The sequence below is a fragment of the Colletotrichum destructivum genome, chromosome 8 (assembly GCF_034447905.1).
Source record: "Colletotrichum destructivum chromosome 8, complete sequence".
Classification (NCBI taxonomy): Eukaryota; Fungi; Ascomycota; class Sordariomycetes; order Glomerellales; family Glomerellaceae; genus Colletotrichum; species Colletotrichum destructivum.
In genome coordinates, this window is record NC_085903.1 from 3,041,150 (window position 1) to 3,068,001 (window position 26,852).

Here is a 26,852-nt window from a genome sequence, read left to right on the forward strand (position 1 = left end):
GGTGTCGTCCCTATGATGCCAGAAAGAGCGTTACCGAGACTCGAGAGTGAGGCAGACACCGCGAGGAGGCCGTGGTGGCCGGGAGCAGTGAGCCAGTATCCTCCGATATTCGCCATGTTTGGTCGTCGGGAAGCCATCCGGTGGGAATAACATGTGGATGCGTGCCGATATGCCATCCCTGCCACGAGTTTTGGAGGCAACGCTTTGCGCTTTGACTTGGAAGAACGATCCTTCGGGTCCACAGGGGCACAACATGGTATCGCGCACTGACAGCATCATTTAGGTAAGTCATAGAACAAGGCCACCCGTTTTTGGATCGAGCACTATGCTGGATGACGTCTCGTGTGCCTCCAGGGCTTGTTCTGTAGCTGGAGTACGCGTGGAAATGGAAGTACAATGCGATGGCTAACGAGCAATTCTATGTGTTGAGTTTACTGATGTCTATGCTGAAGGGCCGGGGTTTTCCCAAGGCGATGTAGGATAGATTTGCGATATGGTGTAAGGGCCAGCCACGCCAGGGAACGCGGCGAGGAAGCGGATGAGAGAGTGTGAGTGTGTGAAACGAGGACTGGCCGGAGGATACGTACTTTCTCGGTGAAAACACACCGAGATAGTGGGCCTCGGCTTCGGTGAACCGGCGGTGCGACTCGGACCCTGGTATCCGTTTTTCAAACTCTCAGCCGCCTTTTTGGTTCCCTTCGCACTGCATTTCCCAAACCTGATGAGACGCCCCAACGTCCTTTTGGCTTTGGCACTGAAGTTTTGTCTTGAGAACACTGCCGTCAGCACTGATACTCTGGACTCCCAGACACGGAGAGCCCACCCACCGTACCCTTGCCGAGAAGGGATGGGGGAGGGGGAGGACGAGGACGGGGACGAGGGAACTACGATGTATTCGAGCTTCAGAACGCAAAAATCTTCCCGCCATCCCGGCCCGCGTGCCGTGAGCCGTTAGCATGGTATACCATGCCCCAAGCTCAAGCCTCATCGGTTGAGTGGCAGGCGGACGGTCCAAACTCTGCGTTTGTTTCCCTCTGCCCTCTCGGAAGGGTTCCGGGTCCAATTGTAAACGTGTCGTTGAAGCTTTTCCTGTCCGCACTACACACTACCTAAATGGCCAGGCCCCGGCATACGTATGATTCTCTTCCATTGTGCGAGGGGCTCTGCTTTGCCAGTTCTGGTGCTGAGAAGGGAAGCACCTCGCTCAGACCCCCCCCCCCCCCCCCCCCCCCCTGCTCGTTGTCGTTCCGTCCGGCTTCTATGCCCGAACATCAAATACAGCTAGAAGGAAGGCCCCGGTCTTTGCCAGAAGAAACATGCGGCGTAGGCCCAGGTTCAGATGAGGGATGCATCCTCGGCCGAGTCTCAACAAGATGGAAACGCCATGCCTATGCGCGGCACATGTCAAGTGGCTATTCACTGCAGGCGCGAGTTTTTCTTCTGCCGTACAGGTACAGCCATCCTTCCTTCGGCAATCCGTTGACCACACGATGCGATGGGATGCCAACCATGTCATCCATGCTCATGCTTCTGTGCTTCCAAACTCTCTTTGAGGTGTGGCCTGCCAGGCAGTGAGGGATTTACAAGCCATGGACGAGTCTCATCTTCTTGGGTTACATGTTCATGAACGGCCCTCCATTATTGGATCAATGATTCGTGTTCAACTACACCACTATGTATAAGAATGACAGCTTTTGCTCACACATTCACTCGCAATCCATCAAAGTATTCTAACTGTAATCATCAAACACATTGACCAACCGTCTCAGAAGGAATACCACTTGCTCAGGTTGAACTGCTCAGCGGGGAAGATTGCTCTAGGTGAATACTGCCACGCAATCTCACCCAACTTGGCCACTCCACTAACCCCAGAAGCCCAGGACGAACACAATGGACTCTAGGCGCTCAAGTAGACCGAGCAACTTGAGCTCCGGTCAGCCAAGACACCCGAAATCCAGCGGGAGATTCGGCGAACGCTCCCATTGCGTCACAACATCGGGCAACGAGAGGCAACGAGAGGTTCCCCAGGGCCGTAGCGGCTACAACCGGACTCGCGACCAAGGCGTCTCGCCCAAGGGACGATCCGGATACAACTAGACAGGCGGTCGTCGAGCTGCATCGCCAACTTTGGGCGATCAGGGACCGGCTCATATGACGAACATAAAGAGTAGAAGATATAGAGGTTAGACAACCGTTGGTAGACAGACAGAGACAGGACACGGATGGCTCGATTCAAGAACGATGAGGGGGCGACCCTGGGAAAAGGAGAAAGACTCAAAACTCAGCAAACGGCTATTCTTCTATTCCTCTATTCCACACATAAACTACATCGCTCACTTAAGTACAACGAACGATTCAAATTCACAAGCAAAAGCAACCCCTCCTGACCTAGTAGTGCCTTACGATCTCCTCCCCTCCATACTTTCGATAACCGACGAAGTGCTATTTTCCTCTGGCCGGTTTTCCCTCGCGTGTATCCTTCCGATACTTCTAACCTCATGCTCTATAGCACTTGGAAGCATGATTACCCATTCCAAGAAACCCCCGAGAAACACTAGTACGACCAACTCTAGTCACTTCTTTGGCCATATCACCCGACACCGGTCTCTTCCAAAAGCTCCAATGGCGGATGACCCCAGCTGCTAGCAGCGCAAACATTCCACCTTCAATACAAGCCACTGTCTCTTGAGGCTCCCATGCCTTACATTATCTTTACACAACAAGACGCCCTCCCAACTCAGTTCACCGAATGCCGGACCCGGTAGTACCACCCTTCCCGAGAACGGCCCACTAACGGGATCCATTCTGCACTCTCGTGGTCCGGCGGCCTGAAGCCACTTCTCCCGAGGCAGCGTCGGCACTCGATGTCCAAGTCGCTGGGCGGCACCAGGTGCGTGCGTCGGCACTCGCATACCCACCACCTCTGGTCGGTCATCGATGTGACCAGGGCCTTGTCTGGATACAGTCCGTCCCTGACGCCGCACTCGATGCAGTACCTCCGGAGGAGGCGTTCCCCCTTGCGGAAGACCGGCAGGTCTTGCTTGTTATCGTGTATGGTGAGGCGGCCGCCGGAATGCAGGATGAAGGACGGTGGCTTGGCTTCGAACGCCGCCTCGGGCTGGAGCGTGTAGCAACGGTAGCATCCGTATTGGCTCGCCCGCGGATCCTCGGCCTCGTCAGCGCTCGAGTTCGTCTTGTTATGCCTGGGCTCGCCCTCGTTCATGCCATCCGCCGCCGTTACCTGGTTCGGCTTCTCGCCACAACCCCTCTCGGCGAGGACGAGGAAGGCAGTCTTGCATACTTTGGTGGCGTACAGGGGACTGTAGTAATGGTCACGCCACCATCTCTCGTCGGTCATCCCAGTTTCTCTGATCTCTTGAAGAATACTACCTCGCGCGTCTGCATTCATGGCGCAGAAGAAGTGCGAGAAGTCGTGGTACGTCCGGGTTAAAGTCAAGGCGCGGACAGGCAGCATACTCGGGATCTTTTGGGCCGCAGGAAGGGCCGGGATAAGCGGACTGGTGGATTTACGACGGCGTGGAGAGGGAGCGGAGGTGCTTCCACGCTTTGACGAAGTTTTGGAGCTCTTGCGACGCTTCGCGGGTGTGATGGCGGTGGTGGTGGTGCTCGTAGAGGAAGCTGCGCGTCGCTTTGTGGCCATCGGGACGGTCGAAGCCACCGAGGTAACAGAAGGAGTCGATGGAGCTTTCCAAGCTCCTTGAATCCGGGCTAATCTTTCTTCAGCTGTGACGGCCATAGCGATGTACCGCAGTTTGTTTTGTTATTGTTGTTGTGTGAGCTAGACCGAGCTGTAGTTGTACGGAGATGTGGGATGTTCTGGCAAGTGTCAGACAAGATGGGCAAGCAGGTGTAATAGATCAAGACTCACGTCTGATGAGTTTCTTTTGTAAGGTTGGAAAACAACAACGGGGTGTAGTATTAGAAAGATAGAGGAGATATCACGCGCACACAGAGATGGAGGCCGGAGGGGACGAGCTGACTTATACAGTGGCAAAACCAGGATCGTGGACTACTTGATTAAAGACGGGGGGGCCATTATTATCGGAACAAGCGTCATCCAAAAGCAGGGGGAAAAGAGTTGGGGTCGAGCATGGACTAGAGAAGACCATGCCCTGCAGGCTGCAGTCCGACAAGAGAGAGTATGTATGTGAGAGAGAGGGAGACAAGACGAGCACATACAGCAATGGCAACAGACGTGACAAGGGGGAAAGAAGTCTTGTAAGTTGCGGATAATGCATCAGAACCCCATGAACCTACCTCTTTGGATCGCCAGGACTGGACAATGAACATAGACGTGGGCTTTGTTCACACACCCCCCTTCCCTCGACCCTCCCATCTTGCATAAGTCTACAGCCGATATGATTGGGTCCCAAGAGATCGTCATCGTCAACATCGCTCCAGTATCATAGGACCATCGTGTAAGAGGCGCGAGCACAACGCAAACACAACGGTAGTCGGGACCAGTGTTCTGGTTCCGCGCTCTTGCGTAGACGCGTGTTCCTGTTGGCTCTGCAGGCGATGTCTCCTCATATTGGCTCGAGGGCCTACCGCAGGCAACTCCCTGGCTCACCGGCCGTACAGGGCTGCCCTTGCAGTTGCAGATCGAAGGGGCGCTCGCCAAGGTTGGACGCAGCTCTGGCCGGGTTATCGAGTCCAGAGACGCTTGGCCGGATGGCCTGCCAGGGCACTGGCATCACGCCAGAGAGGGAAGAAGTGGAGAGTCGGCCATTTCAACTGACATGAGGAAAAAGAAAAAATGTTTAGGGACGTTGGGGTCCTGGCGACGAGTACCCAACGGCCCTTGAAAGGGGGGAGGAGGGAGGGGTTGATGTTCTTCTCATACCCAAGTGAATCCGGATGCTGGGTACTCGCAGCCCGCCCGGGGTCCTGGTACCGCAATGCCTTTGCAGTTTCTGAATTCCAGGACCTGCGAGTGAGAGAGGTGGCATACAAGAGGGAGGGGAGGGTCAGTCTGGATATGTACAAGATAGGGCTGGTCTCTTTATCCCATCCCTGTTACCGTGTTCCCGCCGATGACATGCTCCCGTGTTGTGAGATGTCGGAACTAAGCAGGCAAGGGCACGGCCAGGCCAAATGATCATCATCATCTTCAGGTCATTTCTGTAAGTTGTGAGTGGCCGCTCCGGCGCCTTCATCGTTGGACGTGGGGGGGCTTAAGTCACCGGGGTGGAACATTTATGAAGGAAGTGCCAGACGGCGACGCTGACCGATACATCACCAAGACGGCTGTTTGGTTATACCCTAACAATTACACAACTTTCTTACTGTACGGAAGCTTCGAGGTTTATCAAGAACACCTGAGAATCTCCTAGTCATATGGAAGTTGGTTCTGATGCACTTGGCCGTTGTTCTCGAAGCTGTCAACAAAGCGGCAATGGTGTTGACGCTCCGGCGCCACGAAACGGGAGAAGAAGATGGTGACAGGCAACCTGCACAACCTTGAGAAATTACGCAACACATCCTCAAGCATCTGTACATCATCCCCTGCAGCGCTTATACAGCAGTTCTGCTCCAGCCAGAAGAGGAGTCTTTGTTACTTTACGGGGGGGGGGGGGGGTAGACGCACCTCGGTCCACAGTTTCCGCCAGTCACCGTCTGCCGCTCGAATTGCCACAGTGTTGCCTCGAGCAAACTGCATACGGCCGTGTTGGTGAGCGGGAGAAGGAAGATTGCGCGGCCGTGACGGCGTCTCGTATGTGTGACGAGTGTGATGAGCGAGCCAGCGTACCGGAATTCTCGTCACATCCCAGGAAGTGCCCAAGGCGTTTTTGCTAGGCGTACAACGCGGTGGGCGGGAGGTTAGGTGAAATGGCATAAAAAGGCACCCCCAGTCCAGTCGAGAAAAGGTGCCTCCACCCTTCCCCTCCCTGGTAATTCCAACCCTGGTGGTCCTGTTGGAGCAGAGTCGCAAACAAAGGTTGGCAATGATGATGGTCTCCGCCAACGTCGAGGGATATCGAGTCGGTTGATTCGAATCCCACTCCCTGGCGGGAACATGGATGATGGATGGTTGGGACGTCACAACCAACAGCATCACATCAAAACAAGGGTTGGTCAGGGCGTTTTTCGTCGGGGGCAATAGACGCATGCATCCGGGCCCCTGGGTTTTCCCTGGGTCTCGGACACGATTCACGAATGAGACGCGCAGCTGAGGTACCAGGGATGTCTCGGAAGGCAACCCATGAAGCTCTTTTGGGTCTCTGGGGCTCGGGAGGCTCGCTTCTTAATGACAGTGGGGTGAGGACGGATGGGTATTATGTGGTGCTCGGTCCGTTGCCCGCATCCCCGGGCCTGCTCGTCGAGATCTTGTATTCCCATCCCTTTCCTGTCTTGCAGGGGAGAGGGAGAGGCTGCTTGTGCGGACGATCCCCCTTCGACCACCATGTAGACTGACCTGGAGATGTCACGGAAACCCCATTCGGGGAAACAATCTTGGTGGTCAACCAGGCCCGGGGATTAACCCTCCGCTCAGGCCCTCGTCCTTCTTGTTCCGGGATCGCGGGATATCATTCTCCACATAAATAGCCTGATGAAAGATGGCACGATTCAGTGAGGATGTTTGCTTTCGTTCTCTCCAGCCCGGCGGCTCGACGGGCGTAACCGGTCTTGGTGGTCTTGGGAGGGCGCGGCGACGACGAGAATGGGGATGAGAAGCGAGAAGAGAGGCAAAAATGTGTAACATGAGAGACAGCGGACCTCGCTCCGGCGTCGTCGTCGTCGTTGTCGTCGCTGTTTGTCGTCAAGAGCGAAAGCGCGGGAGTTCGGAGTTGGTCATCCATCTGTAAGATTGCTGTGCCGCCAACGAAATCGCTCGTTTGTCATATCGGTTATTATGCAGGCCAGATCGGAAGAGGAAGAGAGAGAAAGAGAAGGGCAGAAGCCAGGCCTCTCTGGTCGATGGCCACACACACACCCGCACAAATATCATAGACACGCCGCGCATATCTTGGTTCATCTTGGTTCATCTTGGTTCCCGTTAAATGACGATACCCAGACATCTTGACCGAGATGGGGCAAAGCCGCACTGCGCGCGCGAGAGAGAGAGAGAGACATGTACCAACGCAGTAAACAGTCCACCCTCTTCGTTCCTAGGCAAATGCATTCATATAGTTTGGGAACGCCCGCCCCCGTACAGCGGGCCGATGGGCGGGCACCGGCGCGATTCCCGCTTCTGGCCCGTCACCCGGCTTCGCTTGATTTCGATCGCGAGTTCGTCCGTTGTCCAACTATGTTCCACCCGTTGATCCGCCCGCAGCCAAACACACAAGCTTGTCAGCCCGCTAGGAAGGGGCCGTTGGATTTAAGAAATTGCACTAGATCCTTAGCGGGCAAGGCTCCAAGGAAGCGAGGGTGTGTGAGAGAGAGGGCATGGGAGGACAAGTGGGAGAACAGCCTGAAGAGGGGCGCCACGAAGGAGAGAAGAGAGAGGGAACAAGAGGAAAGACAGGAGACGGGAGACGGGAGTCGGGAGAATGGGGAAAAAGACGGATGCGCCTGGAGGTCAGGTCACTTGCATGTTTGCTCGCCTGTTTGCTTGATTGTCTCCTGCTGCGCAACGCAGCCATCGACGCCACAGACAGACAGACAGACAGACAGACAGACAGACAGACACACGGCATGCATACACAGTGCACTCACGTACTTGGATATGCCCATGGGGCCATTGACATTCCCCACGTCAAGACTGCAGCGCATCTCGGTCACAAGACGCAGGCTCAACGCGGTCGACGGAGTGAGGTCCGACGCGGCCAGTGGGTGCTGGCGCCAGGGGTGTGCGTGATTAGATTATTGATAGTTGATCTCCCACATCTCAATCTCCAGCAACCGAGCGTCTCATTTTACATACCATGACTGTTTAACGGATTCCCGACAGGGAGGGCTGAGTAGGCGGTCCGATCACTCCCATGAGATCGTTACATTTAGGCGTGTGGTTTTGGATCCCTCGCCGAGTCCACAAAAGGTCCCCCGTCGGGGATGGGAGAGAGGGGACCGATGGGGGGGAGATTTCGCAATCACCATAACCCAAACGTCGGGAATGAGGCCGTACCAAACACTGGGTTTAGCGACCTGTCAGGTTATGGAGACCATGGCACGACGGAGGGACCTGGTACAGCCAGCCGGAGACCTCGATGCGTTGAAACCGAGAGTATCCGCAGGCGCGTCTTTTTCCTAACACCTTTGGACCCGACCGACGCCTGGTTGGATCACTGTGACCAACGAAATGAGCTTCGGCTGGGGCACCCTCGATCTGGAGCAGCTCGTCACTTCGATGTGTCGCCTGTAAGTGACTCTGGGCCCCAAATCCTCGTCCCCAGCCTTTCACTGTGTTGTTACTCGGTACCCTGAGGGGCGCCGACAGATCGGACTAATGCGAGCGGCGTTGACACCGGGCCGGTGGTCGTCGATTCGGACGCCCTATGCGTGCCATCATATCGCGGCTCATCAGGTTAAAGTCGAGTCCGCGATGGCCTCACATCAACTCGGCGAGTGTGCAAACCGCGCGCTCGGGACGATCCATCCATGATACCGGAAAACGCCGTCACGGCGATGGCCTTCGACGCGCCAGGTGCACCCGTGCACCTCATCTCCTGTGTGAATAGCGAAGCCGTCCAGCCTCCACGACCGGACTGGCCGCCGGTGACTATTCGCTGGTCCGTCAAACTGCTGCTCAATTGCAACGGCAGAGGGAGCTTTCTTTTAGCCTGGCAAGCAGAGACCGCAAGGCTTCCATGCGTGGTCAATCGCTGTCGTGCTGGCGCCGCCGTAGGCTCGCGCAGAGATACCGACCAGGCCAGACCCGCGAAGCGAACCCCGTTGTCTCATTTTCAAAATAGAGTTCCGTCGAGGCATTTAGCGGGAAAGTGTCGGTCGACGGAAAGTCAATCGTGTCCCCCCTCCCCTCCCCCCATCAGACCGCTCGGTCGGAAAGCATCAAGTACAGGGCCGTCTGCCAGACCGAGCGGCGGCGGGTATTTGTGGCGAGACACGTGTGGTGACAGGCCGCTGGAGCCTCCGAACGGACGGACGGTATCACTTGTGAAATGCCAAAGATGTGGACAGAGAGGCTTGGAGACTCGAGTTTCGATGGGTTTGGGGGCGGAGGCGCCGGTTTCGTTGGAACAGCCAACCCTTGTGTGTACAACCTCGAGGCACGTGAGTTGAGTTTTGAATCAGATCGTCGGTTGTTTTGTGCGACCTGGGGGTACGACGTGTGAGTCTACCTTACCTGTATGAGCGTGCTTCATTACTGCCGAAGCTGAAGACCCCGATCCTCGTCCAAGAGAGCCGCTGATGTTGGCCGACGCATCAATGATGCTCATTCAACAGTTGACACATGAACAGGCGGTACGCGGTGATAAACTGTACGAGTTCCGACTTCCGGTGTCAACAGACTGCTTGTGTTGCGTATGCTTTCCGTTGCAAAAGTGCTGCTTACCGTACATTAGTTCATGAGTCAATACGCGACGACAACCAATCCCCCCTGCCGCCGCGCACGCACTGATTCAGGGCCACGTCAGTTGATAGACAGTGAGAGTAGGAGAGAATGAGAGAGGGTGAGAGAGAGAGCGCATAAGACCGTGCCCAATGGGGAGGCGCCCGGCGTTCGAACATGCATAGGGACCTGATGCCCTGTTTAGAAAATTGAATGGTCGACTCTGGGCGCCATTCCCGATTTAGAAGCTGATAAATGGCTGGGCATGACGCCAGACTTGAGGAGGGTCAGAGGGACTCGTTGACGAACGGCCGTTGGTTTTGATACATGTCGACTTTGAGCGGCCGATGTATTCATCGCTAACTTGTCGCTCTCCCTCAGGCACTCTGTCCATGAGTGAGAATGAGACACAGTCAAGACTCTCAGCTCAACTTCTCCAGAACCCCCCTGCACGGGACATAAACACCGTTCAGCCACATCGTTGAGAACCGGGTTTCTGAAAAGGCGACTCATTACTACCTCATTCGGGGAGCCCTAGGTAGGCCATCTGGGACATCCCGTCGCGTTGCGGGAACCCGCGGGCGGCCCATGATACACACTTGCACATATCAATTGGTTTCACTGCCCTTTTTTCTTATTTGATGTCACTCGTTCCTCTTCCTTCACGTCGGTTGATGACGACACACACTGCTGTCATCGTTGCGCGTCTCTCTGTCTTTTCCATTTCCTCCGGGGCTCATCATTCGCGCAAATAGATGCATATCGTTCGTCTGTAGCTAGACAGGCCGCGCGCATCCAAAAGTTCCACTCACTCACTTCACTCATTGTCATCCGCACACACACACACACACACACACACGCGTACCTGTATTCATCTCAACTCATTTCATCTCATCTTCAAAGTTCATCCGTCTTACTTTTTCCCTATTTTCTTCATTTCGTTTTTTTTTCTCCTTCTCCCCCCTCCACGACAACCCTAGTCGCCCGTCGTCAGCACGCCCTTATCGCGCCAACGATTCGTCGGTTCGTCGTCTTTTGCCCAGGGAGCGAAGTCGAGAGCTCTCGCTCGTTTCAGAGTTCAGACTGCGTGTCTGGTCCTATCGGGCATCGCGTCCTCCTCCCCCAGACCAGGGATAGGATTGCGCAACACGCATCTCATTCTCAGGCATTTTGCTGTCTTTCTCTACCTCGGCCAACTCACTTGGCATTTTCCTTCATATGTGTTGGAACCGCCCGCACACTCTCTCCTCCTTTCACTCTTTCGATCACTATTCTCCCCAGTCCTCACTGCGCTAAGCTGCCTCGGCCTGCTTGGCTCAAAACCACACAACCACAAATCAGACCTTCCACCCCCCGTCACAGCACACGGCGCCCGAGATGCGTCCACACACCGATCCCGTCTCCGATGACGACACCATCATCGGCGACGCCACGCCGTCCAGGACATCGATAGACGCCCGCAACGCTACCGAGGGTACCCCGCTCATTGCCGGCGCCTCCTCCAAGAGACCCGGCGCCGGGCGTAGCAGGACCGACTCCCTCCTCAACGCCGCCGCCATCCACGTGCCCAAGGTCCACAACGCCGACGCCATCGCCGCCATCTTCTGCGCCATCATCGTCCTCGGCGCCGGTGCTAGCGGCCTCTGGGTCATCCCCATCACCCGCCAGGTCGAGGACATTGTGTGTCGCGAGTACTACGGCGTGCTGCACTCGGAGCATGGCGGCCCTATCGACGAGGCCCGCTGCAAGGAGGACGCCATCCAGTCAAAGGTCGCCATGCTCTTCGCCGTCTACAGCGCCCTGCAGGCCTCCATCGGTGCCGCCGCCGCCTTCCCCTGGGGTATCGTCGCCGATCGTTTCGGCCGGAAATGGGTCTTCTCCATGGCCGTGCTGGGCATAGTCCTCGGCCAGCTGTGGTTCCTCGTCATTTGCGCCTTTCCCAGGACCATCCCGATTAAGGCCATGTGGCTCGGCCCGTTCCTGCAGGTCATCGGCGGCGGCAACGCCGTGCTGTCCGCCGTCGTCTTCTCCATGCTCTCGGATATCACGACTTCGGAAAACAGGTCCGTGTGTTCTACGGGTCCCTCTGATGCGAACCCATCCCCCCCCCCCCCCCCGCGCCCTCTCCCCCCTTCCCCCACGCTTCTTGCTGACCTCTCGCAACAGGGCCAAAAAGTTCATGGCTGTTCATCTGTCGTCCATGGCCGGAAACCTCTTCGCCCCCGCCGTCGCCGGGTGGATGATGGAGAGGACCGGACCCTGGGTTGTTGAATGGATATCCGTGACCGGCTTCGCGACGCTCTTCTTCACCATCCACCTCATCCCGGAGACGAAGACGGCGGCCCAGGTGCTGCCGGACCCCATCGCGGACGAGCCCGAGGCTGAGTCGCCCGTTGTCGGCACCATCCAGCACACGCTCCACCGCCTCCGGGAGTCTCTGAGCCTCCTCGCATCCCCCTCCCTCGTCATGCTGCTCGTGGCGACGCTCAGCTCGTACCCAGTTGTGCTGTCGACCTTACAGTTCATGACCATCTTCGCCTCGAAGCGCTACCACGTCTCGCTGTCCCAGACGGGCTATCTCTTGTCGCTCTACGGCCTGGGCGTCTTCTTCACCATCGTCGCCATCCTGCCGGGCGTCTCGAAGCTGCTCGCCTCCCCCAAGACGCCGGAGCCCCTGCGTTTCACTGATGACAACAGACGCGACCTCTTCCTCGCCCGCGTGTCGTCCGTCGCGCTTCTCCTCGGCGCCCTGAGCATGGCCGCATCGCCGACTATCGGCGCCTTCATCGGCGGCCTCGCGATATTGTCTCTTGGCTCGGGCTGGGGCAGCTATGTGCGCAGCCTCTGCGCCGTGTACGTCGACGCCGCGCACCGAACGCGTCTGTACTCCATTATCTCGGTCGTCGAGACGGTGGGCATGACGTTCACAGAGCCCATGCTCGCCGGGCTTTTCAGCCTGGGTATGAGGCTCGGGGGCCTCTGGATCGGATTGCCGTACGTGGGCGTGGCTGGTTTCTGCATCGCTGCCCTGGGGCTGCTTCTCTTTGTGAGGCTTCCGCCGCCGAAGGGCAAGGGCGCGCACGCGTCTGGCGATGATGCCAGGGTCGAGCCTCAAGCTCAGTGATGAGCAAGCTACCCCCCTTCCCTCTTCTAAAAGGAAATTTCCTTTTCTCGATTCAGTTTGGCGCCCGGCGATACCATGGATGGACGTATTAGAGCGATGGATTATTAGGAACAACTGAGAACATACTAGATGACTGTTACTGGAGGTTGCGCAGAAATTACAGGAATCTCTCGGTAGCATTGCTTTGGACTACGAACCGAGTTCGCTCTGGTGCTCCCTATTCACTCGTGACCCATCAAGCAATGCATTAGCCGGCCGCGCCATCTGTCGACGGCAACATGGGACCTGCACAAAGCCCGCAATGGTGCATTGACGGTCTACAGCCAACAGGAAATGGTGAGGTGGAATCCCGTCCGAATTTGGAAGCGCTTTGGCCATTGCAAGAGCATGGACCGGCAGATCTACACCATCTTAAGTTTCTCTTTGGGTTATCTATCACGGCAAGCCGGGAAACCAGCACGTCGATCAACCAATACTCCGTCGGTTGGTTGCGTTGTCGAGAAACGCCATCCAAGTTCAGCCCGAGCAAAGGTGCTGCTGCTCCGGAAATTAGCACCCCACGGCGCCTTTCCCGCAGCGGCTTTTGGTGGGGTGCTTCAACAGCGAATTAGAAGCATTGTAGCATCACTGGGCAGCGGGCGAACACAGCCATGGCGCCCAACACCAAGAGACACAAACGCTGAGGGCCAGTCATCCGACTACTCAAGGATCTTCCCCAGCGGGAGGCCGTTTCAGACGACACCTTCGACCAGGGCCGACCCAACCGACCAGGCGATCAGGGCAAGGGGAAGCGAGGGTGGCAGTGCGACGAAGCGCTTGTTCGGTACGACAGGGAAGACAGAGAAACGGTTTGCTTGTTGATTTTCGCCCAATGAAATTGAAATGCAGCAATGCCTTCGCCTCGTCTCGGCATCGAACAACAGACCAGACAAGACAGACTGCTATGACCTATCAAACAGCGAGAGGCATTGGATTCGGAAGGACTTTGCTCTTCATCGTATGCCTTTGTCGCACTCGACCGAAGTGTACTAAGAGAGCCGGCTTTTGCTGCTCTCCAGCTTCGCCACAGTCTCGGCCTTTTGCTGCCGGATGGCCGTACTGCTGATCTTGGACGCAAAGCTCTCATCCGTCTTACTCGCCTCGTCGCCGAGATCGTTGGCGTCGAGCACCTCGACCTCGTACGTCTCCAGGGGCTTCCATCCGAGTGCAGTCCGTCTATCGTTGACGGCCTGTCCGCCCGACCGCGTCTCTCCCGAAACTACCAAGACGTCCATCTCCTCCTGTGTGATGGTCGGGCCAAACGGGTCTTGGATCTCAACACACTCCACAGTGATGGCGCCGTTGCGGAACGTCGCCTCAAGACGGCCCGGCTGCGTCGTAACGGCTGCGACGGGGCCGGCCTTCTTCTTCCATCCGCCCTTGTCCAGCTCCAGCAGCGAAGAGAGGAAATCGACTATGAATCGAGCCCTGTCGTCCCAGGACTGCACGAGTTCTGCGTACTTCTTGTTTTTCAACAGCTGGTCCCCCGTGATGCCGATAATCAGACGGCAAGTTGCTGTCGAGTCCTTGACTGGCACCCGAAGGAGAAGCGCTGCAGCCGTCAAGAGTAGTTTGTGGCCCGGGTGTAAGTGGTCAAAGGTGCCCCCGAGACACACAATGGAGTACCCTGGCGAGTCCTCTGCCCTTTCGGTCCCTGAGCTCTCGAGGTTCAGGCTTAGCCCCGCCTCAACGACTATTAGCTGTGACTGAAGAATTGTCTGCCTCCGCTCGGCGAACCTGAGATAGGTGGAAAGAGTGCGGTAGCCCTGCTCGCTGTTGACGTGAAAGATGAAACTCCAGGGGTGGTAGGCCGACGCAAAGGTCGGGAGGTCGACAACGGTGGTGTTGTTGGGCTCGATGTTGGCAACGAAGTCGGGAGGAAACCTCCTGTCGACATCGTGATCGACCAGCACGACACGGGCATCGACAGAGCCGGGACCTCCATGGATATCTGTGGCAATGTCTTGCTCGGCGCACACAACAGCGATGAGGCTGTAGAGGCCGGCAACCAGGGACTGTGCAGCTGCCCACGAAAGCGACTTGGTTTTGGGCGACGCCCCTTGGAGAAGCGGGCACACGACGGCTACTACGAGGACGGATGACCGATTCGGGTTCTTGATCTTGGATAGAACAGCCAGCAGCGATGGCCGATAGGCGGCGCTAAGTGAGGCGCGCGATGGTGGCCGAGGGGGGAAAGGCAAGAGGAGCAGACCTGGATACTCTTCCGAGGCCATTTTCACTGTTCTCCGACGAGGCGCTGGTTTTCGCTATGGAAAGGAGTGAGCATGCGCAAGATAAAGCCAAAATTTTGATACTGGGTTGGGGAGGGCGGGGATGGCTTCTTCACATCAAAGTAACATGATTGAGTGCTGATGTGAAGAGGAGAGTTGAGCTGGGCTGAGCTGAGCCGAGTCTGAGGTCATTGCCGTTGTCTGGACGAGTAACGACCAGTAAGGGCCTACAAAGGGAAATTCAGAAGCATGGCTCTCCACCAGAGCTAAGGTACCTAGGTAGCCAGGTACGTAGCTACTCACACTAGGTATTACTGGCACCGAAGGAGGTACGTAGCTTTTAGCCCGCTGCTGGGCAGGCCACCATACATAGGCAGGGTCCAGCCCAATCGGGCGATTGGCCTGCCAGTTGCCACTCAGTGCAGTGAGCACTGAGCGGTACGTCACTTGTGAAACCCAGAGGCTATGCGATGGGCGGCAAGGGATCTCCGTCCCGGAAAAAAAGGAGAGGGTTCCTCCACTTCAGACCCAATGGGCCATGGACCGACCATGGTCGAGTAAAAGGAGATGGAGGGAAGGGCGAGAAGTGTTCTCAATCCATCTCCGTTACAGCCTGCCATCATCTTTTCATACTCGCTCACGAGTTATGTTGCCCGTCGAGCTGCAATCGACTCGGCGGCAGCACCACTATCTCCCGTTTCCGCACACATCTACGACCAAGAAAACGAAGACAACTAAGACGATCAAGATCTGAGAAAAATCCAAACCAAGACCAAGACCAAGACCAATATAGAAATGGCCATATTCGAGCCAGCAAACTGCACAGTCGGGCCCGACGTTCCAGTGGCCAGCGACGGCGGCGTCGCTGGCCGCGGCGTCATCCTCGCCGCCATCATCACCGCTGGCGTCTCCCTCGTCCTCAGCATGTCCATCATCGTGCACGAGATGTACGACAACCCTTCCCGGATTCGGCGGAAGCTCCTCAACAGCTACTCGGACCAGCAGCTCCTCATCAGTATCGGCATCTCATGCGTTGGCCTTGCCAAGGTCCACGAGATGGTGCCCTACCACTTCTTCATCATCTGGATGCTCACAAACATGTCGCTCGCCGTCCACAACGCCACCCTACTTGCCCTCGCCCGCGACTTCCGCCGCGACTGGGTCTTGCGTTGGCTGCGCCAGATCTTGATGCTTCTGAGCCTGTCGCTCAACACCACCTACGGCGTGTTCATTCTCCAGGGCGTGTCGAGCAACATGCAGGAGTCCAAGCTGCCCGTCGCCTGCGTCTGGATTGTCGGCGACGCGGGCAAGGGTTCTCAGACAGGCCTGAGCTACTTCGGCACCATCAGCGTCATTGCCGCCAACATCATCGTCTTCATCCTCGCGAGCTGGTACCTCCACCACAAGGGCTTTCGGAGGACACGCCTTTCACGCGCGTTCCAGGTCGTCGGCACCCTTATCATGATGGCGTCCGCCATCGGCGCCGCCACCCGTGTCATCATTGCCTCGGACGCCTGGGGCAACGGCCCGGCCTACGAGCTCCAGGACGACGGCGAGAAGAGATGGGGCTTTGGCCAGCTGCTGTCGATGCTCGTGCTCATCTTCCCGCTTGTGTCCATGACGGAAATCATCCGCGGCGAGATCGGCGTCAAGGAGTGCGATTTGTCGAGCAACACGGGCAGCGACACAGAAATGGGCAACTACCGCGGCTCGGTCAACTCGTCGTCCCAGGGACTCGTCTTCTTCGGGGTACAGAACAACAGCTTCAAGTGAAAGTGAGGATGGCTGCAATGGGCCTGTGCGGTGCGGACGAGCCAGCCTCGGCTGCTGCTGAATGAATGATGACAAGTGCGGAAAACAGTAATAATACCCGTTAGAGAAGACTGCACGGAGGGTCACAATGCGGCTCCTATGTTATGAGATATTGCATCAAGTTTGCACGTAATAAGTACGTCGATATGGGTTTATCGTACTGTTACTCGTCGTCCTTTGTGAAGAGTGCGTGATGTGAGTGATGGTAAGGAGGCTTTTTTTCTTCGTCTTATCTTATATTTTTATCTTCTTTCGTGGGCAGGTTTGCCGAATATCAGGATCAACCACAGGCTCGGTTACGCTGAGAGTGTTCTGACATGGCAGAAGGACAATCATTGCACTTAATAATGGGCGATGCTATTCTGCCTCTGCCTCTGGCTAATGATCTGCCTCCATTTCCCATCAAAGTAGGTGTATTTATTCCACTTTTCTCTACTAACAACTGTTTTCTCTCTCTAGGTGTAGAAAATCCCAGAAAAATCTCAGAAACATGCACTCTTAGACTGCTTTTAAGGATCAGATTAGCGTTAGAGGTTAGGGTTTGGATTAGTATTAGTGATAGAGTTGGTACATAAGGAATTTCTGTATGGAATTAGGTAGGTTTATATGTTTATGACTGGAGGCAGATTATCTAGAGGCGGAGGCAGCGTATTATCTCCCCAAATGATGTGGCCGATGCCTCTTTTCACGCTGGGTTCCTTCCCACCCCGCCCCAAGGATGAAACATTGATCTAAACTCTATCTGTATCCTCGTTATGTTCTCTGTATGTCTACTTATGTCGTTAATACCTAGAATTAGATGACCAACAAAAAAACCAGATGGGCTTAATAACACGAACACACACAATGGGCCTCCTGGCGTCCAATTTTGTCCTCGCCAAGCTACATCCTCGGGGGAGGTCTTTCTCCCCGCCTCCCAGTCGTTTTTTGAGGCGAGCGGTACAAGTCAGTTTTGGTAGGTAGTGACATTTTGCGTTTGCTTAAGTCCCCACCCCTGACACCAAACGCTCATGGTTTCAGTACTACCTGTAAATCTGCCTCAGGTAAGGACGACAGTTTGGCGGAAGTTGTACGTACGGGAAGGCACTTCCATCATGCGGAAAGGCACTGTAAGAGGAGGAAGGCACAAGGTACTGGTTCCTGCTTGAGAGAAAGCGAACCATTGTGTCTGCCCTCGGTCCCCTCCCTCCCCTCACCCCTCCCCAAGATAGACATCGTACATAAAAATGCAACTGCTCTGGCTTTACCTCGCTGAAATTGCCCACCACGAGCAAGCAGTCACACCGTTGCATCCAAACACAGTCTCTCTTGGCAAGTTGACAGAAACTCTGGAAGGAGGACCCCAGTGTGTCCACGAGTCTGCGGCTCTTTCCTATGACTACCTTAGGTGGGTAGGGTGGCAAGCAGCTGCCAGCACTTTTCAACTTTCTTCTGTCTTCTTGATCTTGCTTTCTTTCTCTTCCTTCTCCCTTTTCCGGTCATCCCATCCAATTCTGCAGTGACCGTTTTTCTCCATCTCTTTCTTTCGCCTGCAGTTGCTCTTTCACCTGCCTCAGATCTGCAAGTCGCTCCCTTCGGACGATACCCTGTTCTCCTCTCGCACCCTTCCAGTGCATCCTGGTGCGAAGAGATTCGGTTCGCCGTCTTTCATTCCATAGTACGCAGGATATATAATCCCTTGACCACGCTGATCGTTACGGCTGCGACTTGATTCCTTCTCTGGTCTCGACTCTCACGCGTACGCCTGGCAGACGAACTGTCAGCTGTCTGCTTACACCCAAAGTCCTGACGAGGCATCCGGGTCCCATTCCAAAACCACGGAGAGGGTTGCTTCCAGCTCCTACCACAGCCATGGCTGCAAACTCCAAGCGTATCTTCCAGATGCTCTGGCTGGCCGCAGGTTTGATCTTCACCCTCGCCCTCCTCCGCTCCCTCGGTACCCCCGATCAGGCCAAGGAGTGGGCATCCAGCAAGGTTAGCAGCCTCATGGCCAGCGACGGCGGCCGTGTTTCAATGCGCGAGTTCATGGCCACCGCCGAGGCCATCTGGGCCAAAACCGTCCAGCAGCGTCATGACATGATTGCTACCGACTACGGCGATGCCTCTTTGATGCCTCTGTAAGCGGCTTCCTCCGAAATCCCCCATCTGAGCTCTCCGACCCTATCGGAAGGCATGTGATGATTTTTTTCGACGGAGGACAGATGACTGACTGCCGGCCTCCCCCAGATTTCCCTCCAAAACCGTCGATGGATACATAAATCACCCCTACTCTATCTGGGACTTCGCTCCGGCTTCCTTCAGCTGCCCTCATGAGGTGGAACGCATCGGACGCATGGGGGACGGTGGCAAGTGGGTTTGCGGCATGTCGCGCTACGTCAATTATCCCAAGAATCGCGAGTGCATCATCTACTCCTTTGGTGTTCGCGATGAGTCTAGTTTCGGTGAGTAGTATGGCATTGCATGGTCTTCCGGAATACCTGATAGCTGACGTATTAACACTTGAAGAAAACGAAATGTTGAGCCGAACCAAATGCCGTGTTTGGGCCTACGACTTCTCCGTTGTCGATTTTGGCCAGCAGCTCGAACCCGCAAACCGTGACAGAGCCACCTTCCTCCAGGCCGGCATTGCTGGGAAGACGGATACCACAAAATCGCCTCCATTCTACAGCATCAGCGATTTAATGGACATGAACGGTCACGAATACATGTAAGCAGCTATTCTCCGGCGCTCGGTGGACAATGGCGGATGGTTAACATCGCATCAGTGACATTCTCAAGATGGATATCGAATTTGCCGAGTTCGAAGCCATGGACGCTCTTCACAACGACTTTCCCATCATGGCCGGCGAGCTCCCTATCGGTCAATTCATGGTCGAGATACACCTCGGTCACGGCATGACCTCCTCCGAATTCCTCGACTGGTGGGAGCGCCTTGAGTCCCGCGGCCTGCGCCCTACCTGGACCGAGCCCAACCTTCTCTCTGTCACCATGAACGTGGGCGAAGGGGACCCGGTGTATGCCGAGTACACCATGGTCAATGTCCACGACAGCAAGAACATATTGTTTGGTGGAAGATTGTAGATTTTATTGCGGGGTAAAAACATGTTTCATTAACCTTGACTTGGCGGGGGGGGGGGGGTCGGAAGTTGAGGAGCGTGCTACCGAAGAAGTCAGAGAAAATGACTGTAAACCTGCATTTTTTACTTGCAGAATGACGCACTGGGAAGATTATGCCAAAGTAACAGGAGTTGCTTGTGATTAGAGAGCTGCGGACAGGGCCTAGCTCAAATACAGACAAGATTCCCATTGGGCCCCGTGCCCCTTCGGTGACAGTTCATCCATGACCATCGACGCTCGCAAGACATACCACGGGCATGCATCTCAATCAAGTCAGACCTTGGAAAGTCTTAAAACGTGGTAAGGCTAGCATGTTGGTCGGCCCTATGGGAGTTTCGATTTCGTAGTACGTAGGGGGCTATCATACCATTGTACGGACGTCGGTTTAAAAGGAATGGCCATAAACCCACCTAGGACTATGGTTGTATTGTTTCATGAGCGCGCTGAGGGCATTGTTTCTCCAACCCTCTGTTTCGTTCAAAACTGCATAGCATATATATTGATGAAACAAAAAGCACTCAAGCGTCTCCGAATGCCTTTGTCCTGGTAGATTAATGCCGTCTCCTGGATACTACAACAGTTGTGGCTGATTGTGGTGCAACTCGTTTGAAGGAGAACGTGGTATCATATTTTGAATAAGTTTTACGGTATTTGATTTTGCATGCCTCTCATTGCACGACGCACTTGTTCGGCAGACCGCAGGGGCCCGTTTTGACGTCCTTGTCGTCCAACTCCTGCGGGGCCTTTCGGGTCTCCGTCGCTGGCGCATCATCCTTCTTCACAGGAGCCGGCGGGACCGGCTCTGTGGACCCATTGGTCCCGCCGGATGTCTCCTTCTCAGTCTTCGCTCCGTCCTCGCTGCCATGCAGTCAACCGACGTGCTTAGCGACGGTCTGGTAGAAGGCCTCGCCCTGGATGGTGGCGATCTCGAGCTCCTTGGCGGTGGGTTGACGGGAGCCGTCGGCGCCGGCAAAGGTGCCGGCACCCCAGGGGCCGCCGCCGTGGACCTCGGAAAGATCGGCCATCAGAGGGAAGGCCTTGGCGTATCCGAAAGGGACGTAGATGATGCCGTGGTGGGCGAAGGTAGACATGGCCGCGATGGCGGTGGACTCTTGGCCGCCGCCGAGGGAGGCGGTGGAGATGAAGAGGCCGGCCAGCTTGCCCCAGAAGCCGCCGGAGCTCCACTGCTTGCCGGTCTTGTCCCAGAAAGCCTTCCACTGGGCGGGGAAGTTGCCGTATCTGGTGGGGATACCGATGAGGAAGGCGTCGTAGGCTTCGAGAGTGCTGGGGTCACTGAGGACGGGGACGTCGGTGGGCTTGGGGGGAGCGCCCATCTTGGCGAGGACCTCCTCAGGGAGGGTCTCGGCAACCCTGGTGGGTTGGTGTTAGTCCAAACCTCTGGCTGGTTCGCATGGCGGAGGAGGAACGTACTGGAAGAGATCGGCAGTGCCGCCGGCTTTCTCGATGCCTTTCTTCTCAGCCTCGGCCAATTGGCGGATGTGGCCGTACATGGAGTACTATCAAAGCCGTGGTGTTAGAAGAGCGGTATTGGAGACAATGGGCTCTGGTGTGAGTTGGGGGATTGTGGTGGTCATCAACGCGTCCAACGGGTGCGGCATGACCAGACGATGGGAGAAGTGGGGCAAAGGGCGGGTGAGGGAAGAAAATTGCCCGATTGGGAAAGAAGTGAGGCAAACTTACATAGACAATGGCGATCTTGGGAGCCATGGTGAAAGCCAGATGGATGTATGATGTCGGGTAGAGAGATGAGTGAGAGATGAGGGAGAAAACCAGTGATTAACAAAGATGTGCTTGGAGGAGTGAGGCAGCAATGAGCAGCAGAGGAGGGGAGGGGAACATGGTCTTATATCGACGACGGCATGGCTTCTGGCACGTCCAGGAGCGGAGACGAGGAGAGGGGAATGAATCAAAGGCACGTTGCCTAGCTCGCTGGGCTGCGCGAGCCAAGGCCAGTCGGGTACCCTTGGTGATTTGGTACGTGGTCGGCTTGAAAGGAATGGACTGGCGATGGCCGGCCGACGCGATACGGTTTCATCAGGTCCATCGGCAAGGTAGCTCAGGTAAGGAGATGTCAGCAAGCAGTCAGGAAGCTCGTGCAAGGGAGCTAGATACTCAAGGTTGGCCAATGACGGGGTCGGATGGGGTACGTATCGGTTTCTGCCCCTCCGCTGTTGGAGCCATGCTTCCATGAGCATACCTACCTAGGTAAGGAGGGAGGAGGGGGCTTCGCTTTCAACCCGTCCAGTTCTTCCAGTGGGAGAAGGGGTTGGTACCTCAATGTACCAATCTCGCGCAAGTTAGCTGTCGCTGTAGGTACGCCTGTGTGCCACGTTGGTATCTGGGTACCTTAGGTGATGTAAATCTGGACGATACGGTGAGCGTCTCTTCAGCATACCTGCAGATGCGATAGGCACCTCAGATCATTCGTTTCGTTTTTGGCGCGGTGATGTGATGCAAGACATCCGGAGAACACCCACCCGCCCCTCCCTTTCCACCCATCCGAGCCCTGTCAAGCTGCTGCGCGCGCAGCATGCCACGCTATGGAAATACAGTGTAACCGGGTTGCAAACCTATCGCAACCGCGGGGGTGTTGCAATGCGGCAAGGTATCGAGAGGTCGTGCGTGGGTGCTGAATAAGTGCTTAACAACACATCTAGTTTTCATAAGCCTTACGAATACACAGGTAATCCCTTGCTCTGGTGCCTTGTCGAGTGTCATCGTTCATTTTTTCGAGTAGCACGGCACGGCACGTCACTTTCCAAGTACTAGTCCTTGTTCTCTCGGAGTCGTTCCGCGCGAGATGAACTCACGCAGTAGACTAGACGGGTATGCATGCTCGTCTCATCTGTGTTCTAAGGCTTTGCAGCCGGCCATGGTCGGATAAGGTACAGCCAAGCTAGGCCAGGCTAGCTGGAAACGGGATGCATGCCACATGAGAGCAAACATACGTACAAAAGATTAGTGGTAACTGACAAATGGGCCATGCCTTCCCTTGCGAAGCTGACGGATTTCGGTACGTACAATCACACAGCTCAAAAAGACCCATTTTTCTGTTGGGCCATCCCAATCAGAGCCCCGCACGTCGGAGCCGCTGCAGAAAGCACCGGCCACCATGAGGCGTGCACCTTCCAATCTGTCTCCCTTCTGGTACGGACTGAGGCCGTGGGCCGTGGTCGTTGCTTCTAGTTCGCTCGTGGTTCCTTCAATCTTTCGCCTTCAATCGCTCGATCATTTACACTACAGCTTGGAAAGGAATTTTTCAACGGATGGACACGCACACACGATCGAGCTGCCAAGCTCAGATCAGCAGTTGGTGGGGTTCGTCGACCCCACAACGCCGGGTGTCACCTCGCGCGCGGGTCTGAGTTAAGCGTTGGCTAAGCTACGCCAGAAACACGGTCCAAGGGATGAATCAGCAACATACAGGATGGCAAACGGGTCCGAGACGCCACCAGCCATCGTGATAGGGTCAACTCAGGGGGCGTCGCTTTCACGGATTCGCTACATTGGCTTCATGGCTCACTCAAGATGCCCTGGCTCGAAGAGCCCTAACGTCATGCCTGAGTACTTACAGCAGAACTATGTCCACCGAGATCCGATCTAGTCTTCGGATTGCAGCTCATGACTCAACAAGCCGATACATGCTGGACCCTGCCCGCGTCCCGAGGAACGAACTGAGTGGCTTCCGCCTGTCTCTGCGATAAGTCTCACATTCTCGTAGGGGCCTGATCAGGAAGCACAGAAAGCAAACCCGCAGCAACTATGCAATAAGCTCCTCATGGAAATAGCCCCGAGGCTTTATCATGACCCGGCGCTGCTGATGGAAGCAGACATCGAGCACGTTTCGAACCTCTTTCTACCTCGCCATGTTGGGGATACAAGTCAGAAGGTTACTCAAAAGAACGTTATTGTGCAGGGGGCGCCGCCTTTTTGACGAACTGCTCAGATTCACCATCAAGCTCTTGTGTTTTTGCACCGGCATTTCTGAACTTACGAAACACAGCATTCCCCTTCTCTCAAGAATGGCTAAGAGATGTGGTTCTGGGGGAGAAGGCCATCAAGCGTTGTTTGTTCCAACCTCACTATAAATTCTTAACAAGTCCACTGACGAAGCCGTCCAAGCCTTCGCTGGGAGAAGCGGCCTTTGATTGGACCAGAGCCTGGCCGTCTTACTCTCAGGTTAACCTCGTTCGACAGTGCTTGCTGCATCGTTTAGCTCATAAATGAACCAGCGACGGCATCTCAAAGTAACAAGCAGCTTCATTCGTTCTTGAGAGAGAGGGTATAAATCTATCTACATGACAGGTGCTTCCCACTCCGACTGTCATAGTAAAATGCTAGAGCACCATCAAGCCTTCAAATCCCGGGCAGTCTTCTTTAACTGAAAGATCTTTGATAAGGTCAAACACATTGAGCCAGCCGTCAACGCCGCCGCCCCGTACCCGATCATGGACTGCCAGGCGACTTCACTGTAGTCGCCCAAGATGGCACCGGCAATCGGCGTACCGACGAGGATGGCGATACCCGCAATGAAGTTCATCATGCCCATGCGGGTTCCCACGCGGCCAAGATCCGGTGACAGGCTGACGACGACGGTTGGCGACACGCTCACCATGCCGCCGGAGAACAGACCATACAGGATGGCGAAGACGACAAGACCAGCCATATTTCGAATGCCCAGCCAAGCGAACATAAGCACGGCCGAACCCGCAGCGACAGAGATTTGCATATACAGCGCGCCAACTTTGTCTGCCAGATAGTTCGGTATCACTCGGCCCGGGATGCTCCCGGCACTAAGAAGCGTGACGAAGTATGCTGAGAAGTCTGCCGGGCCGATGCTGTGGTTGACGGCAAAGAGCTGGATGTAAAAGTACGGCACATACATGGCCAGGAAACCGATGAAGGAACCGGCCACGACGAGCATGAAGACCGGGTCGTGCAGAGCCGTCTTATCGATGAGGGAGCGCTTGTGGCCCGAGGGCGGGAGGCGGGTGTGCATCGTGACTGCGGGGATGACGGACAGGCCCAGCAGGATGAAGGCGATGATGCGCGTGGCCCAGCCGAAGCCGATTTTGGGCTCGAGGTGGCCGAAGAGGATGGGGAAGCACATGCCCGCTATGGGCGACCCAGTCGCGGCGATGCCCATGACGAGGGCGCGGCGCTTATTGAAGTACTGGCTGAGGATCGCGGTGGAGGGGAGGAAGGTCAGGCCGCAGCCGAGGCCGACGCACACGCCCTGGGCGAGGAGGACTTGCCAGTAGGTGGTGCAGAGGGACGTCATGAACAGGCCGAGGAGGATGAGGAACACGCCGGCCCAGAGAAGCTCGCGGAAGTAGCCGGCGTCGTAAAGGGGCCCGGATATGGGGCCGACCATCATCAGAAGGGCGCCCTGGATGGAACCGATCCAGGAGATGGCGGAAGGGGTCGTGCCCTGGAGGGTGCGTTCATAGTAGGTCTGGTAGACGCCGAAAGTGTTGACGAGGCCCCAGGTCTGGGCGAGGATCACCCAAGAACCGAGCACCTGAAGCCAGGCTTCGAGACCGCCGTCCGGGACGGGGCCGGGTACGGAGGTCGATGGCGGCGGTGGCGGTACGGTGGCGGCGGCGGTGGCGCTGGTAATGTCGTTCTCGTTCGGGCCGGCGGCCGGGGTGAGGGTTGTTTCGGAGGGTGTATTCGAGCGGAGGCCCGGGGCGGCGCCGGATTTCTCGTCCACGTCGGGATTTCGGACCGTCATGATAAGCGTTGGTGAATACTGTGTGCCCGAGGAACAATTGGGATGCTCTTCCTTGCTTTGAGGGGCTTCCTTGTCCGTTTGCAATCGTTTGAGTCTTGGCAGGTCAACTTCGTTATGGCGACGCCGAGTGGCGAACCTCGGCAGACACACTTGGAAACAAATCCGTTGCTACGCGGTGAATGAAGATGGGAGGATAGGAGAATTAGATATTAAACATTGTCCGTCAAACTCGATCCTTCGGCGTCCAAATACACAGCTTGAAAATATTTTGAATGAGAAAAGAGTGGACTGGACTGGATTGGTTCCAGGAATCCATCGGGAGGGAGCGGTGCCGTGACGGCATAGAGGGCGGGACGAACCCCCCCCCCGGATATAAGAGTCGGCTGGACAAGAGGCTGAAAAAGGGGACCCAGATTGCACCACCCGGATCCACTGTTTCGCACTCTCGAGTCCAAGATTGAAGGGCGCGAGCAAGGCCATTGGAGGAGGGAATTGAAAGATCCTTTGATGGACTCTGTTGCATATCAGAGGGGAGAGGGGGGGGTGTGATCCGCCACCCAACTGGGCCCGATACGGCGGGAAGTTCAGGAAGATTGATTACATGGGTAGGTATTAGGTTGCAGTCGGAGAACGGTGCCGACGGGCTGCGCCCAGCCAACACCTGCCTGTTTGAAGCCATGATGGACTTTTATTGACTCCGTCGTCAGGGTTTGCTTTCGGATTGCATCGAGACGGGTGCGAGGACTTGACGAATGAGATGTACAGCAGTAATACCGCCTGGGGTTCCAACAAAAGCCTTCGGCGCGGCAATAGCGCCCCAGTTGATATGTCCTGCGCTGGTCGTCTGGACACCGCCGAGTAAATGAGTCGCGACGGCCCAGCGTCAGTCGAAACATTGATAGATAGGAACGAACATCCATCATCTCAGGCCGTTCACTGCCTCGAGAAATTGCCGATGCCAACTCCCGTTCTGGAGCCGTCTCCGCTAATTGCATTCCTGGGCCTGGGCCTCCCGCTCCACCTGGCAGGCTGGCACTCGGTCAATGATTCCCAAAGGGAAAGTGGAATGATTTTTTTTCCTCTTCTCAATATCGACGACGACGGGCGGGCCGATTCTCGCTAGGGGGGTTTTGGTGTGTGATGGTGCGGTAATCGCCGAGGCCGGGATCCACTCCGAGACGAGACGGGGCGGCTTGTTGGACACGATAGGAGAGCAGATGGGAGATAAGGATGCTATTCCTCTTAGTTCAATTCACTCATGATCTGGTTTGAGGGAGAGAGGTGGGAAGACGAGCGGAA

The 26,852-nt window shown here is 55.9% G+C and overlaps 8 protein-coding genes across 8 annotated transcripts; 4 read left to right on the forward strand and 4 right to left on the reverse strand.

Annotated features, from left to right (window-relative positions):
• Positions 1 to 1,734: 1,734 nt before the first annotated feature.
• On the forward strand, positions 1,735 to 2,228 carry CDEST_12793 (uncharacterized protein). Its single transcript, XM_062928949.1, has 2 exons — positions 1,735 to 1,821; positions 1,876 to 2,228. The coding sequence occupies exon 2, from the start codon at positions 1,891 to 1,893 to the stop codon at positions 2,095 to 2,097; it is 207 nt and encodes a 68-aa protein (XP_062785000.1). The 5' UTR covers positions 1,735 to 1,821; positions 1,876 to 1,890; the 3' UTR covers positions 2,098 to 2,228.
• A 509-nt stretch (positions 2,229 to 2,737) lies between these two features.
• Positions 2,738 to 3,757, reverse strand: CDEST_12794 (uncharacterized protein; the record flags this gene model as incomplete). Its single annotated transcript, XM_062928950.1, has 1 exon — positions 2,738 to 3,757. The coding sequence occupies one exon, from the start codon at positions 3,755 to 3,757 to the stop codon at positions 2,738 to 2,740; it is 1,020 nt and encodes a 339-aa protein (XP_062785001.1).
• A 6,070-nt stretch (positions 3,758 to 9,827) lies between these two features.
• Positions 9,828 to 12,832, forward strand: CDEST_12795 (Putative major facilitator superfamily, MFS transporter superfamily). The gene is made up of 2 exons (XM_062928951.1): positions 9,828 to 11,538; positions 11,642 to 12,832. Exons 1-2 carry the CDS (start codon positions 10,853 to 10,855, stop codon positions 12,597 to 12,599), a joined length of 1,644 nt encoding a protein of 547 aa, XP_062785002.1. The 5' UTR covers positions 9,828 to 10,852; the 3' UTR covers positions 12,600 to 12,832.
• A 1-nt stretch (position 12,833) lies between these two features.
• CDEST_12796 (Putative Cytidyltransferase-like domain, rossmann-like alpha/beta/alpha sandwich) lies at positions 12,834 to 15,455 on the reverse strand. Its single transcript, XM_062928952.1, has one exon. It carries the CDS (start codon positions 14,870 to 14,872, stop codon positions 13,628 to 13,630), a length of 1,245 nt encoding a protein of 414 aa, XP_062785003.1. The 5' UTR covers positions 14,873 to 15,455; the 3' UTR covers positions 12,834 to 13,627.
• A 1-nt stretch (position 15,456) lies between these two features.
• CDEST_12797 (uncharacterized protein) lies at positions 15,457 to 17,043 on the forward strand. The gene has a single exon (XM_062928953.1). It carries the CDS (start codon positions 15,665 to 15,667, stop codon positions 16,640 to 16,642), a length of 978 nt encoding a protein of 325 aa, XP_062785004.1. The 5' UTR covers positions 15,457 to 15,664; the 3' UTR covers positions 16,643 to 17,043.
• A 978-nt stretch (positions 17,044 to 18,021) lies between these two features.
• CDEST_12798 (putative methyltransferase-like protein) lies at positions 18,022 to 19,975 on the forward strand. The gene is made up of 4 exons (XM_062928954.1): positions 18,022 to 18,798; positions 18,908 to 19,122; positions 19,187 to 19,388; positions 19,447 to 19,975. The coding sequence occupies exons 1-4, from the start codon at positions 18,533 to 18,535 to the stop codon at positions 19,760 to 19,762; spliced, it is 999 nt and encodes a 332-aa protein (XP_062785005.1). The 5' UTR covers positions 18,022 to 18,532; the 3' UTR covers positions 19,763 to 19,975.
• A 395-nt stretch (positions 19,976 to 20,370) lies between these two features.
• CDEST_12799 (Putative flavoprotein WrbA) lies at positions 20,371 to 21,894 on the reverse strand. The gene is made up of 3 exons (XM_062928955.1): positions 21,500 to 21,894; positions 21,230 to 21,315; positions 20,371 to 21,169 (listed from the first exon to the last, which is right to left on the reverse strand). Exons 1-3 carry the CDS (start codon positions 21,524 to 21,526, stop codon positions 20,668 to 20,670), a joined length of 615 nt encoding a protein of 204 aa, XP_062785006.1. The 5' UTR covers positions 21,527 to 21,894; the 3' UTR covers positions 20,371 to 20,667.
• Positions 21,895 to 22,991: 1,097 nt separating this feature from the next.
• On the reverse strand, positions 22,992 to 25,847 carry CDEST_12800 (Putative major facilitator superfamily, MFS transporter superfamily). Its single transcript, XM_062928956.1, has one exon. It carries the CDS (start codon positions 25,551 to 25,553, stop codon positions 24,168 to 24,170), a length of 1,386 nt encoding a protein of 461 aa, XP_062785007.1. The 5' UTR covers positions 25,554 to 25,847; the 3' UTR covers positions 22,992 to 24,167.
• Between the last annotated feature and the right edge of the window lie 1,005 nt (positions 25,848 to 26,852).

What these genes read in the sequence shown, in the direction of transcription:
- CDEST_12793 (XM_062928949.1), top strand. Translation starts at nt 1,891, where the DNA reads ATGGACTCTAGGCGCTCAAGTAGACCGAGCAACTTGAGCTCCGGTCAG.
- CDEST_12795 (XM_062928951.1), top strand. Translation starts at nt 10,853, where the DNA reads ATGCGTCCACACACCGATCCCGTCTCCGATGACGACACCATCATCGGC. An exon ending in ATCACGACTTCGGAAAACAG is followed by an intron (nt 11,539 to 11,641) that starts GTCCGTGTGTTC and finishes CTCTCGCAACAG; the next exon opens with GGCCAAAAAGTTCATGGCTG.
- CDEST_12796 (XM_062928952.1), bottom strand. Translation starts at nt 14,872, where the DNA reads ATGGCCTCGGAAGAGTATCCAGGTCTGCTCCTCTTGCCTTTCCCCCCT.
- CDEST_12797 (XM_062928953.1), top strand. Translation starts at nt 15,665, where the DNA reads ATGGCCATATTCGAGCCAGCAAACTGCACAGTCGGGCCCGACGTTCCA.
- CDEST_12798 (XM_062928954.1), top strand. Translation starts at nt 18,533, where the DNA reads ATGGCTGCAAACTCCAAGCGTATCTTCCAGATGCTCTGGCTGGCCGCA. An exon ending in TCGCGATGAGTCTAGTTTCG is followed by an intron (nt 19,123 to 19,186) that starts GTGAGTAGTATG and finishes TAACACTTGAAG; the next exon opens with AAAACGAAATGTTGAGCCGA. An exon ending in ATGAACGGTCACGAATACAT is followed by an intron (nt 19,389 to 19,446) that starts GTAAGCAGCTAT and finishes ACATCGCATCAG; the next exon opens with TGACATTCTCAAGATGGATA.
- CDEST_12799 (XM_062928955.1), bottom strand. Translation starts at nt 21,526, where the DNA reads ATGGCTCCCAAGATCGCCATTGTCTAT. An exon ending in CCAAGATCGCCATTGTCTAT is followed by an intron (nt 21,316 to 21,499) that starts GTAAGTTTGCCT and finishes CGGCTTTGATAG; the next exon opens with TACTCCATGTACGGCCACAT. An exon ending in GGCACTGCCGATCTCTTCCA is followed by an intron (nt 21,170 to 21,229) that starts GTACGTTCCTCC and finishes CCAACCCACCAG; the next exon opens with GGTTGCCGAGACCCTCCCTG.
- CDEST_12800 (XM_062928956.1), bottom strand. Translation starts at nt 25,553, where the DNA reads ATGACGGTCCGAAATCCCGACGTGGACGAGAAATCCGGCGCCGCCCCG.